Source organism: Euprymna scolopes, chromosome 17 (genome assembly GCF_053919585.1).
Source record: "Euprymna scolopes isolate OS-2025 chromosome 17, ASM5391958v1, whole genome shotgun sequence".
NCBI lineage: Eukaryota > Metazoa > Mollusca > Cephalopoda > Sepiida > Sepiolidae > Euprymna > Euprymna scolopes.
The window spans coordinates 36,322,728-36,340,292 of record NC_136498.1 but is presented as its reverse complement, the minus strand read 5'-3'; the positions used below and the strand labels follow the sequence as shown (position 1 = coordinate 36,340,292).

At 30.8% G+C, this 17,565-nt stretch overlaps 1 protein-coding gene across 12 annotated transcripts in view; it reads left to right on the top strand.

Annotated features, from left to right (window-relative positions):
• LOC145296730 (receptor-type tyrosine-protein phosphatase T-like) overlaps window positions 1–17,565 on the top strand; it is a 934,355-nt gene that overhangs the window by 641,124 nt on the left and 275,666 nt on the right. For 8 of the 12 annotated variants that reach the window (XM_080142749.1, XM_080142743.1, XM_080142746.1 and 5 more), the window contains one exon: window positions 14,512–14,535. The exons of the other annotated variants lie outside the window; for them this stretch is intronic. In XM_080142749.1, coding sequence (XP_079998875.1) covers window positions 14,512–14,535 — 24 coding nt within the window. The remainder of the gene's footprint in view (window positions 1–14,511; window positions 14,536–17,565) is intronic. 12 annotated transcript variants of the gene reach the window in all.

The window sequence follows — 17,565 nt, the reverse complement described above, 5'->3', positions numbered from 1 at the left end:
AACCTAAAGAAGGTATGTTGCCACTAACATTCTAGTGAAGACTAATAAAGAAATCATTTGTAAAAGTACGTTGCGATGAAGCAAATACATTTGCACATGTTATCAATACAGATGGAACTCCTGAGTATATGGAGAGAGTTATGTCATCTTGAATCCAGGGAATACCACATATTGTTGTCAGTGAGTAATCTCTGATAGTGAACGGCGTGAGAAATCCTTGTGATAAATATATATAATAATAAAATAATAATAATAATAATGATAATGATAATTCTCCTCCTCCTCCTCCTCCTCCTCCTCCTTGATGTAAAGGTGGAATACACAAAAACATGCAAGCAGTTGCCAGACAGTTTTAATACTAATAAACAATAATAATAATCTGTTTATTGTTTTATTTATTCGACATTTTAGAAATTGATTTCAGAAGTATTTATTTGTGACCAGTGTTTTATCGAACTCTTTTTCGTTGCAGTTCATTATTATTACTTCATCTCATATATAAAGTTCTACCATATTTATTTAGAGCAACTTTGATTACAATGACTAATACGTATGATAACACTAACACAAAATACTGCTTGATTTAAATCGTGCCATATACAACGGTAAGATTCTGTTCGGGTTCCACTTTACAAATTCATATACTGGTTTCGAATAAATAATTCGTGTATTTATATTAATATTTAAACGATGTTTTTCTGCAAGTTTTTTTTTTATGTAACTTACTATAGAGTTAGAGGCAATGCACCGTGAACAACGATTAGATTTAAATAACAGCATCTAAAACATTTTTTTTTTATATTCTATGAATTATTTGACAAATCAGATAATATTGAAAGGAGGCTATAAATCTTATAAGCGATTCCACATTTCTTCCGGTCAACTCCCTATGGGCTTCATGTTTTAGATTTTTTGTTCTGATTCATTTTAATTGGTAATTTTTTCATCGTAAAATGCTTGATTAGCTTCGCCTTATTTCGCCAGGCCATATATACATAGCTTTAATCATGTCAGAAATTAATATTCATATTTAATATTTAACATTAAGGTACAATGAGTTCGATATTTTACCGCCCTTTGACGTAAATATTGTTGTATTTAGTTTCTTTTTATATCGTTGTTTATTTAATTTTTTTTTTTTTTATTTCAGTCAAACTTTTTTTTTTGCTTTCTTCACGTATTTTTGTACTGTTTTGCTTTCTGTAATTCTAATTGTTTTCAAAAGATTTTAATTTGCTTTGTTTTGTGCCTTTCATATTGTTTTTATATTCGTTTCCATGGAATTTCGATTACATTTGTTTTTTATTAAACATTTTTTGTTGTTGCTATTTTGGTTTATTTTCTTAGCATTTCTTTCGGTTTGCAACTTTTTTCTGTACTTTTTGTTATTGCTCTGCATCCGTTCGCATTTCCTTGCCTGCTTTACGGTTTTATTTTTTTTTTACAAAAGCTCAAGAAACGTTTAAGAAAACTATGCTAACAAGTAAAATTATATAAAACCTATGGTTTTATTTTGAAGGAGTGTGTAAAAGATAATCTACAGGAGGCGTATAACTTTTTAAGAAATAGTTTTGCAAATTCAATTAATACCTATATTTAAACAACTATTTTATTTATAGATATTTAAAAAATGGTTCTTGCTTATATAATAACTGTTTTCAAATCTCATTATTATATGCAAATAGATATAAGGTTCATCTTATATAATTGTTGATGTAGAGATTTTAAAATAGCGTATTGTTATTATTTTTTGACAATGAAAATATAAATTTAATTTTATTATGAAAATTTCAATGTAAAATTTTGCTTCTTAGACTATTGTTAGAATTTAAACAAGAATTTCGATAAGGCATTAACTTTAATATATACGCATGTTAAACTTGTGTTGTAATATTTAACATATAAATGTTCATTTCTTTTCAAACTTTTAGTTTTACCTCTCATTATTTATTTGTGTTTTGTGCCTTTATTTAAATACCATCTTTGTTAGTTGTTTTTTTTTTGCTTTTATTCAAAATAGTATTTTTATTAGAAATTTATTTGTGAGATAACAATATGTTGTCTTTTATTATCCAATGCATTTGTATAAGATTTTTATGTTTAAATTTTAAAATGGCAATCCAATCAAACATACTGATATGGGTCATCTTAAAAAAATTATTAATATTTTTTAACACCTAAATGCTTTTTTTGTTTACTCAAAGGCGAAATGGGAGTTTGATTTGATTCTGATAACAAAGAAAAAAACATTAAATGTGCGTACACAGTGTCTAATTTCGTAGCATGATTAGTTTAAAAAAAGCCATTAATTTTGTAATCTTCTGAATTACCCTATAATAGCTCTATTAACAGATCATATGGAACAACGAGTTCTTATAATCTGTAGCGTTTAATATCTTCCATGGATTAATAATCTTATTGCATTAGTTATTTAATACAATATATATATATATATATATATATATATATATATATATATATATATATATATATATATATATTGTAAATTCATTATAAGCATCAAATCAGCCGAGTACATCGGACAATGCATATATAATAAGTAAAATTACAACACAAAGCAATCTGTTACAAAAATAACGCAGAGGAAATTGGGACATAAGAACATAGTTTTCGTTACATATAAACTGCTTGTAATACCATTGTAAAAACACACGCATATCTATGCATATATACGATATTAATGAACTGAATGATATATATTTAACAAATCATTTGAGTTCCTTACTTTCAATAATAATATATAGATCTTTTCAGATAGAGAGAAAATGGTAGAGAGAGTATATGTAGCAAGAATGAGTGACCTTCAATGATATACCTTAAATTATATTAAAAACGATTTCTCTGCTATATTAAAGATTGTAACTTAGTAAATGCATTTGTTTTTTTGTTTTTTTGTTTCATTTTACTTCAATCGACCGTATAAGAAATGAAGATGCTGCTCTTCCTGGGGATGAGTCTTGATTTCTATATCAAACACATAATTATTTTAATCTTCCATTTGATTTCCTGTTTACATAAAATACACTGAATTGGTGAATCCGTTGAGAGCCTAATTTCTCTCTTCACAAATTAACCATTTAAATATGTTTTAGTATATATTTCTTGTAATTACATGGTCTTACCCGATTTATGAACAATTATTCTTCTATTCGTGTAGAGTATCTCGTCTGGTGCTGTTATTTCATGCTAGGTTATATTGCAAACACTTGTACAAAGAGACGTTAGACACTTGAAAACATTGTCTAGTAGTCATTCACATGTCCTTCAGTAAGCCTTCCAGATCTCTCTAGTAGGCATTCAGTTAGATAAATTAAATGACTCATTAAATAGGTATATTATAATAAGGGCTCAGATAAGAGAATATTCTTTTCATTGATTTGTCTCTGGAGTGCGTATCCGTTAATATTTGATGTTTTTATATTGAGCGATGGTGTTCTCGGTTGATTAACTGTGTCTAACTTTCTCAGATATATACCGAGAGTCAAAACAATGTTAAGAATATTCTGTTCTCATATCTCTAATTATAATATATACAGATGCCCTAAAATATTATTCAAACAACGCTACAAATATAAACGTGGTTTAATATAATCACTATTTTCTGATCAATAATAATTATGAATTTGAAGGCCATATTCTAATTACTAGGACAAAATCATGGCGGTCGGGCTGACCTTTAAAAAAAGGATATGGAAAATGCGGTTTAATTTGCGTTAATAATTCCGTTTCGAACTACGAACTCTTTTAAACGTCAGGGTTAAATGCTATCCTAGTTCAAAGCTCGAAGACTTTTATAGGCTTCGATGGATCTGCCCGTTTTAATCTCTGATTTGCAGATGGGCGAACAAGCTGTTGCTAATTTTAAAATGGTCGTGATTGAACGCGCAGAAAGAAGGACAGTTGTCAGAAGTGCTTTGTTTAAATTAGAATTTTTAAATGGCGTGTTTAAATAAGCACGATGAATTAAAGGGATGAGAAAGGGTGAGGAAGATGAACGAATTTACCTCAACGTCGATTGATTTAGCAAACGCAGAATTGCAGCATTATTTTGAGGTTAAATCGAGGTGATAACTAATCTAAGGGATTGCCAAAGAAAATGAAAGCCAGTAATAAAATAACACACGGACGAGATAAGAGGACACTTAAAAAGGGCAGCATTAATGGTTAATTCGAAACTAGCAAGCGGCTCTGCCTTGTTCTGAAGAAATGCACTTTGAAATAGAAATTCAGAGCTTTTTTTTACAAAGATTCAGACAAACATTTGATTGCTTCATTCATGGCTATTATTTTGGAACAATTTATTTAATATATTAGATTATTACTGAGTAAATAACACCCGTAATTTAATTCAATATAACGAAATATCACAATTATTATTTTATAGTAAGATTTTCGCTACTACGTAATTTTAATTAAAAAAGAACAAGATTTCCTATGAACAAACACGAACGTTATATCTATTCAACATGTATGCAAGGATTTAGACATGAAATAACTCTGTAATGTTGAAAAGTAAGTGTTCGATAAAATGACCTTTTTACTAATCCCACTAAGGCAATTACAATATTATCAATAATAAAAATCAGCTACTATTAAACGTCGACCACTGTTCGCATAAAAATACTTAAAATACCTAATCAATTAATCCAAGCTATTAGAATGACACAAGTAAAAAATACTTAGTCAGTAAAATATATTAGATAACATTTCACCGTATTGAAAATGGAGCGTACTTCTAGTTGCAAGTGTTTCGTAAACATGGTAAAATACATATACTATAAAAACCATATACATTTCTTAATGCGACAACTAATAACTGTAAATACTACTACTACAAAATCAATACTTATATTTATTGTAATAATAATAATAATAATAATAATAATGAGAATAACAATAATAATAATAATGATTTATAGATTACACTAAAGATATTGGAAAAATAAGAACCAAACGAAACAAATATCCTAATAAATAATATCAGATTGTTTAGTAATGACGTGCATATAGAATTTTGAAGTAATAGATAGTTTATTCGTGTGAAAAAGAGAAGAGAAAAACTCGTTCATAAAAAGGCCTTAATCTCCAACAACAGAGCTGATAAAAAATTTTGACAGTGATAAAGGTCACAAATACTTAGGAATACTTACAACTGATCAAATAAAATACATCGATATGTAAACCAAATCACAGCCGAATAGAAGAGAAGATTAATGGTTATTCTTAAATTGCACACTCACAGTCCAAATACAGTTTATATCATAAACGCCAGAGCAGTAGCTATCGTTTGATATACCGCTGGTATACTTGACTGGAATGTAGATTAAGTAAAATAGTTGGACATAAAAACACGTAAAATATTAAAAGGTAATGCTGCTTTTGCTAATAAATGTAGGGTAGATTGATTATATCTACCTGGAAAATAAGCTAATCGGCTCTTACTGTGTTAAAAGTATGACGACTATGAAAGACGAAATTCTGAGTGTAAAATAATAGTGTTTTATCTACGAAGTGAAAACGGGAAACATACAAATACCTAACGTGAAATAAGAGATAAGAAAAATTATCTGAAACTGAACATTCTTTAAGAATACTAAATTTAGAGATAGTGGCAGATGTAATTAATTGTTGAGGAAATATCTTAATCAATCTACTGAAAGCTCTTTAATGGCAGCCCAGGAACCAGCCACTTGCACTAGGTCGAAAAAATTGCGGCAACATTGATGTGCACATTGAATAATAGAAGAAAAGACACATTAGCGCATATATTTGGATGTCCTCTGGTAGTTCAAAGTCAAGATAAGAAAAGGAAACACAGCAATATCGTTCAGTTACTACACTAGATAATATGCGAATTTCATCAGTCAGACCACAATGTCAAGTAGTATAAATTTATACCAGACTTGCTACAGGAAACGACAATGCCACACTTTATGAGATGCGCATACACACTGATCAGGTCCTTGAACGTTCCAATACTGATTTAATTTTCTTAAAGAGAAAAATGAAGACTTATATCATCAATGACATAATCTGCCCTATCCAATATTAGAGAGCAAGAGATAAAATATGAAAAAGCAATAAATATCAGGATCTAAAGTGTAAAGTAGTTAGATTATGGAAAGATAGAGAAGTCAAAGTGAGCTCCATCGTGATTGAAATTTCAGGGACCATGAGGAAAAGCCACAATAAATAAATTAAACATATTTCCGACCCGAATATTTTTTTTCCAATTCTGAAAAATGCTTGGCTCTTGGGAACGACGAACGTGTTATGTTAATGTACAGCATACTTGTCCAAAGTATAAGGGATTGACCTAATGTTTAAAAAAATGTAAGTAAAACATACCAGATTAAAGATTATTATTATTATTATTATTATTATTATTATTATTATTATTATTATTATTAATAATAATATTATTAATAATATTTTTTTTACACTTTAACTCTACTACACAATGTAAAACAAATGGCACTACTATAACTTCATGAACCAAGAAATTTACGCGAGCGCTTGTGCGAATGGCTAAGCCCAGCTCAGATTTCTATTCGACGTGTACGAAGTTATGTAATTCCGTAATCTTAACACTCGAATTCCTAAAATATATCAGCAGTATATAAAGATAACTGGTATTTCTGAGAACTGAATATAATTTTTAAGAGTGAGCATTATTGGAAATCTGGATAACATGTTGTCACTTTAACCCGAAAGAATATGTTCTTTGACAATTAACGTTCTGTGGTAAGGAATCATATAAGAAATTCTAATAAATAAGAACATAATTAAATGAAAATAAGTTATCTGTACAATATCGATAAATTAATAAGTCCTGAGATGATTTTAGGACATAAGTTATAGTATGGCTAAGAATATCAATTAATATGCGTAAACAAACTGAACAAATTTCAGCAGTTGATTAATTAAATGTCGGGCATTAATTAGCTCTTAAGAAAGACACCTTCTACAACGTGTATTGTGCTTATGGATTAACTGTACATAAATGTTTTTTATACATAACTAGCGGGTGGTACCCGGCGTGGCCCGGGTGTTTGTAGGTGTGTATGTCAGAGCGTGGGGTGATCAAAACAACCCTGTGTAAAGAAAAAACGTTGGCCGGGTGTTTGGAAGTGTAAAAGAAAAAAGTTTTAGTAACAAAGTAGGCTTGATCCCCGAACCTTTGACGTGGAGATGGAAACGAAATGGGGAAAAAACCCTGGGCCCTAGCTATCTCGGCCACGAGAGAAGAGGTATGAAAAGTCTCTTAATTTCACGTTTATAAAATGAAATTAACAGTTGCGAGAAACTTAAGTCGCGTGATGTTTGAGCTTGAAATATGACGCGGCTTCAAGCCAGTTTTCGCTTGTCTTATACTGAAAAGCGAAAGATACATGGGACGCTCTAAAAATCTGGAAAAAAATAGTGCGTGAAAGTCGGGTGAATTAAATAGACAGGCGACCCCCGTTCGTAACTCATAGCTATTATCATTTAGATATGGTATAAAAAGTTTTAAGAAGGAATGAGCCGACCGAGAATCCAGCGAAAAAAGCCTTTTACAGACATACACAAAAAACGAGCATACATACCTACATGATGATTGCAACGTCTTGTCAAACGAATGCCACTCCCTCAGACACTTAAAGTTCATGAGCCCAAACATGACTTTTTATTTTAGTCCTAATGGTGAATTCACCCGCTCAAGCAGGCATGACACTGAATATGGTCATTGAGATCAATTTACATACTTCCAGCATTTCAAGCCTCCACGTATCACACTTTTTCCATCGCCACAGGACCACTTTTATAAACAAATGCCTGAGGGAGTATCTATACACAGATTATGTTACAGAGTCTTAGCTTTGTACGACAGCTAAGTCTCTCTCTCGGTTCAAAATGTTGAGATCCAGCAACAAGCAAGAGCAAGATAGCCAGCAACAAGTAAAACTGCAGACCAGCTTAATGCGGGTACTGGTCTCTCACTTTATGGTTTATACATACATACATACACACATACATACATACATGTTCGCTTTTATATATATATATATATATGTATATATAAATATATAGATAGATAGATAGATAATTGTTCAGTGTTTATTTCGTAAGCAGACACAAGGAATGCGAACAAAAAACCAAGTGTTACCAAACTAAATGTTACTTAAATCTTACGTTTTTACATTAAAATGTAATATTGCTTGTATCTCATTTAAACAAAGAAGACGATAACATATTTTATGATATGAAACATAATTATAATATATTTCATACATGTCTAAAACAACTATAAATTCATGTATAATTTTTAAAACCTTTTTTTTTCCAAGGAAGGCAGCACTTATCAAGGCCCGGAGGCCACTCCGGGATAAGGGTTATAGCGTGTACAGTAATCAATGGGACACTATCGTAGTAATCACTAGTAATTGAGATCTAACAAAATGCCTTACTTTAGGGGCGGTTCAACGGAACCTAACAAAATGATCATTTAATGTTGAAGTCTGAACGCACGGTAAAAAAGAAAACAATGAAGTCGAGTAATAAAATTTCAAAAAGACTGAAAGAAAAGGAAAAACAACTCAATGTAACTAAAGGTGCGCATTTATGTCTCAGAAGTTTTAGAAGAGTGAGAGAGGAAGAAAGTAAAGCAAACATATTGTTGTCTGCATGTTTTTTTTATGTAGGCTTTCAAAACCTCATAAACCAATAGCGGTGCTATGCTATGTCCTTATTATTATTTTTTTTACTAGTCATTCAGGTTTCATAGAACAGTAATGCTTTAGGAAGGAAAGTGAACGAGAAAAAAAGTAAAAGGGAAAGAACGGATGACGCTTTTTTTACTTGGTGAACAATTTTTTAAGAAGCGATTGTAGAGTTTTGACCGTTAGTGGCGTTGAAATACAAGCACGTTACTGAAAAAAAAATAAGAATTCAAACACGTGATACGATATATTGTCCCGTCAGAAGATATGACAATGAAACATATAAGGGAACTGTTACCAAATAGAGATATTACGTTTCTTAATTTTTTAGACAACGATCGGATAGTAACATAACTATGAATCTTCGGATGACTGTTATGATCTAATATCATATTCACAACGTTTCGGTCGATATAACCTCCAACCTTCTTCAGCTGTATCTTGTCGAACCCAGGAATGTTTTTGTCGAATTCAGGAATTTGGACAGAATTTCCAATTGATACTTTTATTTACTTCATGGAGAGAGCATGCTATGGTTCTCTCAGATATAACTGAATAGAGGTCCTAAGTAACTGGAAACTGTATTTTTTCGATCGACCACACTAAAAATATAACCTGCAACCGTAAAAAGAATTTCCTTTTTACAATTGATTTCTTCTAAGTACTCTAATTGTTGTGCCACAAATTGTCTTGTGAACTCCTTCCAAATTCACGAGTTCGACAGAAATATTTCTTAATTCGACAAGATGCAATATATGAAAATATAAAAAAACCAAATTATTGTGAAAAGAACAGTTAAGATGAGAATCGTAGCCCGAGTATTCGAAATAATGCGAAATATAAATATATATTAATGTTACATCACCAAAAATATTTAAAAAAAAACTAATATTAATTGTCATTGAATTATGTTAATGTTTCAGCAGTAAATTGGCTATTTTTACTATTTACATATTATTTATTTTGATAATTTCTTCGCCTGTTTTACTGTATTCAACATAACACAACTCACGTAACGTTTCTAAGAATTAAATTCCCTCAAAGTTATCTGATATTACTAATAAAATCCGCCTACTTTTTATTACTGGCAACATTAAGTGTATACGATATCAGGGTTTGATTTTTGTACAATTAAATACTATTTAACTATACGCTAATATATATACATATAAATGATGTTTTTATCTTCACGGGAAGCGAATTTAAATTAAATCACAGAAAAATATTTTTATTCTACTAATATATGATTTATTTCAAATATTTTTTTCAGCATTTATAATTGAATAACAATTTCGGACATATAATCCTACAGCAAGAGTGCATATGTCGTGATATAGTAGTGAAATGTTTAAACTCTTTGCATATTAAATTAAGCTGTATTTCGGCTATAACGCAACGAATGCTGCTTTCAAGTGATGTGTTGTCTAGTTAATCAGTGTATACATAGGGTCTGTACATATAACGAAAGATCTAATTGGTTACAATCGCACGAACGAGGTGGCTAATTAAATGCCAATTTTTTTTTTAAATATTCGTTCAACAAATATTTCTCTCAGTAAATAAACAGTATCATTTGCAATTTTAAAACGCTGCTCGGATGCTCATAATAAAATTGGCAAACCAATCTGAACTCAAAATAACCGACAGTTGTCAAATCTACAATTAAAGAAAATAGAGTTGTCCACTACATCTTTTGATATTAAAAAAAACATCCTATATTTGTTTTAATTTTACACCTAATACACAATTCTTTGATGAATGTATATATCCTTCATTACGAATCCGACAGGTTATGAAATAACTATTCATTTGCATGTAATCTGTTTTGCGCAACTGGTTAAAAACGATGACACTGAGGAACATGCAGCAGGATGTGATATTTCATTTATTTCAACAAAGATTTTCTCACTGAAATGTCAAACCATAGAGTAACCTTAGTATGTTAGACCGGAATTTCTTAAACAATTTATTAAATACCCTGTTTTATTGACAGTAGTGTTTTTGTCTGAATTCAGTAATTTCGAATGCAAACCAAACAGCTATTAAATTTGAAGCGTTGTCTTGTATTAAAGAATACTTCTCTCATTTCCCTGGTTGAATACGCACATTAACTTTACGTAATATCACGGCTATGTTTGTTCGTTCGGTATGTATGTTTGAATGTTATGCAATAAAACAAAGGAAAACTGAACTAGTTTTTTACGTAATGCATTCGATGATCAATATATAAAACACGTGTTGTTTTGTGGACAATAAACACACAATATAAACATATGTGCAATGCATGATTACAATGATATCATGTTTAGATGTTAAAACATTGCGAATTTTCTTATAATTTTAAGGAAATATTGTTAACCTATTTCCGAAATAAATTATTAAAACTAGCATGGCTACTACATTTACGTAGTCAAATGATCTCAGAAACAATTTAAGTACCGTTCTTTTGCGATGTCCTAATTAATTTGATTGCAGAATCTCAGGTGTTCATCGAAATTTAAGTCAATCACATCATGGCCCAAACGCGTTCACTCATTTGTCAATTACGAAATTTTATTTAAAAGTAAAACATTAAAAAATTCAGACTCAAATCTGAAACATGGTTCGTAATTATATAATTAATGTTATTTTAGTAAAGTGTTATTTTAAGTAGAGTTAATATTAAACAGTGCATTATATTTTTCCCCGCGGTCGTGTGAAACTATTGCAGTGCACTGATTGTGCAGTTACACACACTAAAACTTTGCCATATATTACATAGAAAAATTGGTTTAGGTATACGCACGCTATAAAAAAATATCCACTTCAAATCTTAATATAAAATTAAAATGAAATCAAAAAGTCTTCACAAGTATTTTCTGAGAAAAACAACAATAAAACACATAAATACATATCAGAGTTCTACACAAATGATGCTTCATACAGACGTTTTAAGTAAATGCTATACCACCTATAAATGTCGACACAGAATTGATATACTTATTATTTAATGCATAATTAATTTTAATTAACCTGATATGGTGACAATTTTAAACGTCCACGAAAACAACGGTTTTTAAATCAATAGACAAATCAACAGCTTTTGGTAAATATCATATTTTTTTCATTCATGACCTCTCACTGCTTTTGGACAAGGATAATTCATAGTGTATCCCGTAAAACATTTTTAAGTAAATACAGTTATTTTTCTTTTTTACGTACATGCGAGTAACCACTTATCAAAGCCTGAAAGCCAATTAAGGATAAACGTTTAAAAGTGTACGCTTTTTACGGAAACAGCAGCTTCTTCATAGTTATTGGTGGGAATAGGATTGAAATATATTATGTAGGGATACGCCTCAACAATAACTTGTATACATTGGACTTGAAGACGACTAATTGACGACTAATTGTAGTTAGCTGGAAAGCAAGTTGACGGACAGAGTTCCGCAAACGGACAGTTATAGAGAATAATCTTTGTTCATGGAATCTGCGTTTAGATATAGGCAGAGGTAGACATCGTTGATAATGGTTGTAATAAGTTGAGTGTTTTTGTGAAATATTGGCAAGGGGCACGATGGATTAAAGCTCAGGTGAGTACTTGCCATGAAAAAGAGAAGATTCCAACGTCTCTTTTGTGCCAAAAAGGTTGTAGTGAATGAAAAAATGCCATCACCTACTAGGTGTCGAAGTTGATTTGGACTCTATCCATGCAGGTTAGGGCGTGCAGAGCAGCTTCTGCCCAAATGTGGCGACATTACCCCTATTTTAGGGCCTACCTATCTTTATACAAATAGAGGATTGCATCAGCAGTGAGATATCTACTGTAGTTGTCGAATGATCCAATCATTTTTCCAGGGATATTGGAAACATTTTCGGCGGAAGGTCGTTTTCTAGGGTCTATATCATTGCATCGAATATGGGTTTGTATATTCGTTTCATTCCCCCGTACATAGATTCTGGTGTCATAAGCAAGTATACTCATACAAGATAATTCTATCAGAGAGATCATTTATGAATATCAGGAATAATAAAAGGCCGAATTATCAATCCGTGTGGTACACCTGCATTTATATGATGTCTTCGGGATGTACAACCATCCAGAACAACTTGGATTTTCTCTTGTTCGGGAAGTATATTTTTATGTTGAATGATCATTAAGAAATATAATCGGATTATATGTACGTGAAAACCTTGCTTCTCTCCTCTTATGCAGTGCACCGTATATTCGTTCAAAAATGGATGTTTAAATTGTATTACACAAAACATTATATGAATAAAAATATAAAATATTTCTTCCCTGAAATAAATGACTGGAAATAAGTAGCACAAGAATAATAATTGCTTATGAAAATATTAATCGAAGTATATGTATATAAATCAACTCAGTGTAATGGTAGTGTTTTAATTAAATAGAAGTTACTAATAGTATCGACGGCGATTTATTCAAGGCGTTAAATTCAGGCATATGATTGTGTCTCTATTGTGTTTTTCATGAGAAAATACAGCAATAATAGGCGTTAGTTAATTCTAAAATTGTGTCGTAGTTGTATTATAAACATGTTTATTGGTGTAAATAGTAATTGGTTGAAGTGCATGTAATAGAGATATGAATATAAACGAGTATCACTTATGTATAATATCATGTAAAAATAGTTTATGTTTTAGTACCCCTATAATATTACTCTAGATTTACTTCGCTTTAATTAGTTATACCTATCTGTCGTTACCCACAGTTTTTTTTAAATATTTGATCATTTTTGTGTTTATATGAATTATACAATTTGCATTTATAGTATTTTTTATTTATAAAATGTAAAATTAGTTTCCGTTTTAGGACTTCCATAATATTAATCTAGATTTTCTTAGCTTAAATTAGTTATACCTATCTGCCGTTACCCACAGTCTTTTTTTGTATTTGATCATGTCTGTGTTTATATAAATCATACAATTTGCCTTTATAGTATGTTTTTTTTTATTTATATAAGGTAAAATTATTTTCCTTGTTAGGACTTCTATAACATTAATCTAGATATTCTAAGCTTAAATTAGTTATACCTTTCTGCCGTTACGAACTGTCTGTTTTTTTATATTTGATCATTATTCTTGTTTATATAAATTATACTATTGCATTTATAGTGTTTTGTTTTAATTAAAAAAATAAGTATGATAATTACGATATCGGCTGATAACAAACATATTAATTCAAATCGATTGTTTAAAAAGTAATCAATAATTGTAATACATGTCGATTTGTTCGGAAAATTATATCATGACATACTTTATATTCTACGTTTTCAAGGTGTTAAATTATTTCCAAATTACGCAAAATAATAGTACACTTCACTTTTTCCGAACACAAACAAAATGACAACGATAAGAATAATGCTAACTTGTTAATCTAATTTAGTTTTTATCTCTTTTATAAATTCGACTTTTAAATGTTGTTTTTTCTTATGTAAGTAGATGTTTTTTTTTCTATGAATATTCGATTATTTATATGAATACTTGTTGTCGCGACTAAATAAATAAAAACGAGTTAATTCGTCTTATTATTTTAATGATTTTTTGTCAAACAAAATGTATCTCACGAATTGTGCTTTACATGTGGATGTTTACAGGTGAGACTAATTCCATTGCCGTAAATGTTTTCGTCGTACTAATTATTAATTGATGTTTTAATTGAATTTTTGTTGCTAAGAAAATCGAATTTTTACTTCAGACGCAACCAAGAAAAACGATAAGCAGATCTTATATTCTTCTGTCTCTTTTTTTTCTTTCTTTCCATTCTTTTTCCACATCATATCTTCAGGTGACGAAACATTATGTGTGCAAGGTAATAATTTGTAGTCTACTCATCTTCGCATGCACCCTTTTTTATGTCTCAAACAACGGATCCAGCGATTAATTATGTTTCAGCCTATATCACAAACACGTAAAAAAACAAAACAAAGTTTGTTGCTGATTTCTACGTAATTTCTATAACGCGATTATCTATAATATTTACATCAATTGAAACAAATGGAAAACAAATATACTTTTTTTTATTATTTATTGACTAAATAAGACAAATGAAATTTCTAAACCCTATTATTCACCATTTACTCCTATTGCTTCTTAAGTATGAGGTGAATGTTTAAAGTGCTTCCTTTACAGTAAGATAGAATGGGTTGAAAAAAAATTTTTTTTTGAATTCTTCAAAATGACAAACATGTACATTCGTCATTTATTAGATAAAACATGGCGTTCACAACTGTAATATTATAACTTATAATATAATATCAAATACATACATGCATATATGAAAGACATTTGTCCAGTTTTGTTTTCAAATCTGAAAAATAATTGTACAAAATTTTGTTAGATAGTGATCATCTAAGATCGGTTCAGTTATTAATGCAATTCTAAGGTAAAGCTTATAAACAATGAAAAAAATGATGGTTATTGATTATGTATCATATAATGAGAGGCTGTATAAAAAGTATACGCATGCATATACTAGCTGTACATACCCTGTAATTTCAGGTGAAATTATATTGCTTGACGGACAGTTTAGTCACATCCTATGCATAGAATACCTTCACTATTTCTCTTATTGGCAATTTTCGGTTAGTGAACATATGATGTATTTGGGATACTCATAAAACACACAAATATTCGAAAACTATTGTAAATCGAACCGCCAAAGGGAAATAACTTACACAGATGAAATAAATAAAGCTTAATTCCGTTTATAAATCCTACTTATGTCGACTTCAACGAACAATTGAGAATTAATTCAATTATTAACGAAATAAAAAGTACTTTAAATAATATTCTAAAATACAACACTTAAAACAATGATATTACTAAGAAAGATCATGACACAGAGATAAGTATTAAAATGCTCGCTATTTAATATATAAATTAAGTAACTCCTTGAATGTAGATTTTCTTTTAATAAAAAAGCAATTATGAAGAAGATCATGGAATAAGTTTGTAAAAGTTTGGTTTAATTATGAAAATTAATTTGTGAAACCGTGTACGTTTTTGAGAATATTTCTCAAATTATATGAGAACAAATAGACGATGCGACTTTACTATTAGTATTATTATTTTGTTAACTTCTTAGTGTTGTGCTGTGAACATCGTGTTTTTTGGCAAGAGTAGGCTTTTACACCACAGTTAGTGAGGCTAGCCAAAGAGTCAATTAGATGGAAAGCATCTTTTGTATGCATGTTTGCTAAACCACGTAGAACATACTTCTCTCGAGGAAAGTTTTCTTATTCCACAATCTCCATCCTTAGTTTATGAAAGTTCCGTCAGCCTGTTAAGTTGATATCGTTTGGAGAAGCACTATCAATGATTTGACATTCATTGGTCTTTTTGTTCACAACTGCAATATCCGATTTCCTGTGAGTTATCTCCCGGTCACACAGAATCATGAAATCCCAGAAAATCTTAAATTTCCCATTTTCCATTACCTCCTCTGGGTTATGTTGGTACCATTTGCACTTTATCGAATTAAAGCAACCACCCATGAATTTATGGCTGTGAACAGTTTCCTGCAATTCAGTCAAGATTTCAGCAGTAGTTTGCGTCTCCGTATGTGCATTTCTTTCGTTTTCTCTTTTATTTCATTGCAAAGCATCGTATCAAGTTCAATCACCCCCAGGTGTTTATAGCCTTTTGCATCATGATCTTGTATTTTTAGCGTGTAGCAAAGTGATGTATTTTATATCTCCTCTCTTCCCCCGTTTATGACTAACAACTGCATATTTGAAAATTCCAAACTCTATACCTATGTCTTCACTCCACTAACGTATAATTAGAACCAGTTCGAATCAATGTCCTTTTCTGTTTAACCAAACAATTTCAGATGGTCAATAAACCACATGTGGCTGATCTTCGGCCAATTTTTCTCCGGTTGGTATCCCACCTTTGTCTCTCTTAGAACATCTGTCAATGGTATGAGTGCTATTATGAACAGAAGTGGCGAAAAGGAACCTCCTTGGAAGAAAACGTGGCTGATGTTGCCTGTCCCTAATAGTTTTCCATGTGAAAATAAGGTTGGTTTTCCAACTGCTTTTCGTTTTCCCTATTAACTCAATTTTATTTTCAGCAATTTCTTCCAATTTCAACGTCCTGAGTGCGCATGAATGCGGCACCATATCACAAGCTTTCTTGTAATATCTCCAGGCTATATTCGAGTTTGTTTTTCTCCTATTGCCGTTATTTAAAATATATGTATTGATCGACAATTGATCTATTGTTCCTAAACGACGTTTATTTACACCGGTAATGAACCATTTACATCAAGATAGCCATATAAATTTGAACTGATTATTCCTTTAAGCGTCTTCCTAGCAAAGTCAGGAGAGCAATTGGTCTTTAATTCTCAATATCTGGCTCTTTAGCAGGATATTTCATCATTAAAATCGTTCTTTTCGCAACAAGCAATTCTAGTATATGGCACAATCATCCAGAGAAACAGCAAGCCTTTCTTGGATTCCTGTGACGGATCGCAATCAATACCCATGAATTCTATCAGGTCCGGATCCCTTCCAATTACGATGATCGCTATTTGTTTATCAAATCTTAAACAGAAATGTAAATATCCACTTTGTGTATGCCTACCCAGTCTTTCATTTACTCTAGCGACTCATCCAACTTAGTCGAATTTTGACCTTAGTATTCACTCTCCTCCGTTCGCCCGAACATGCGTTCGTAGCAAAATTTCTCAATAACTATTCATTACAGTTTTCTAAAATTTCATGATGTTACAACTATCCAAGGTTTGTAACATTCGCGGCTTTTTGATAAAACGTCTGGTTGCGTCCCCAGATGTCGAAAGCAGTCAAAATGGCCAAGAATTGCACTTTTCGGG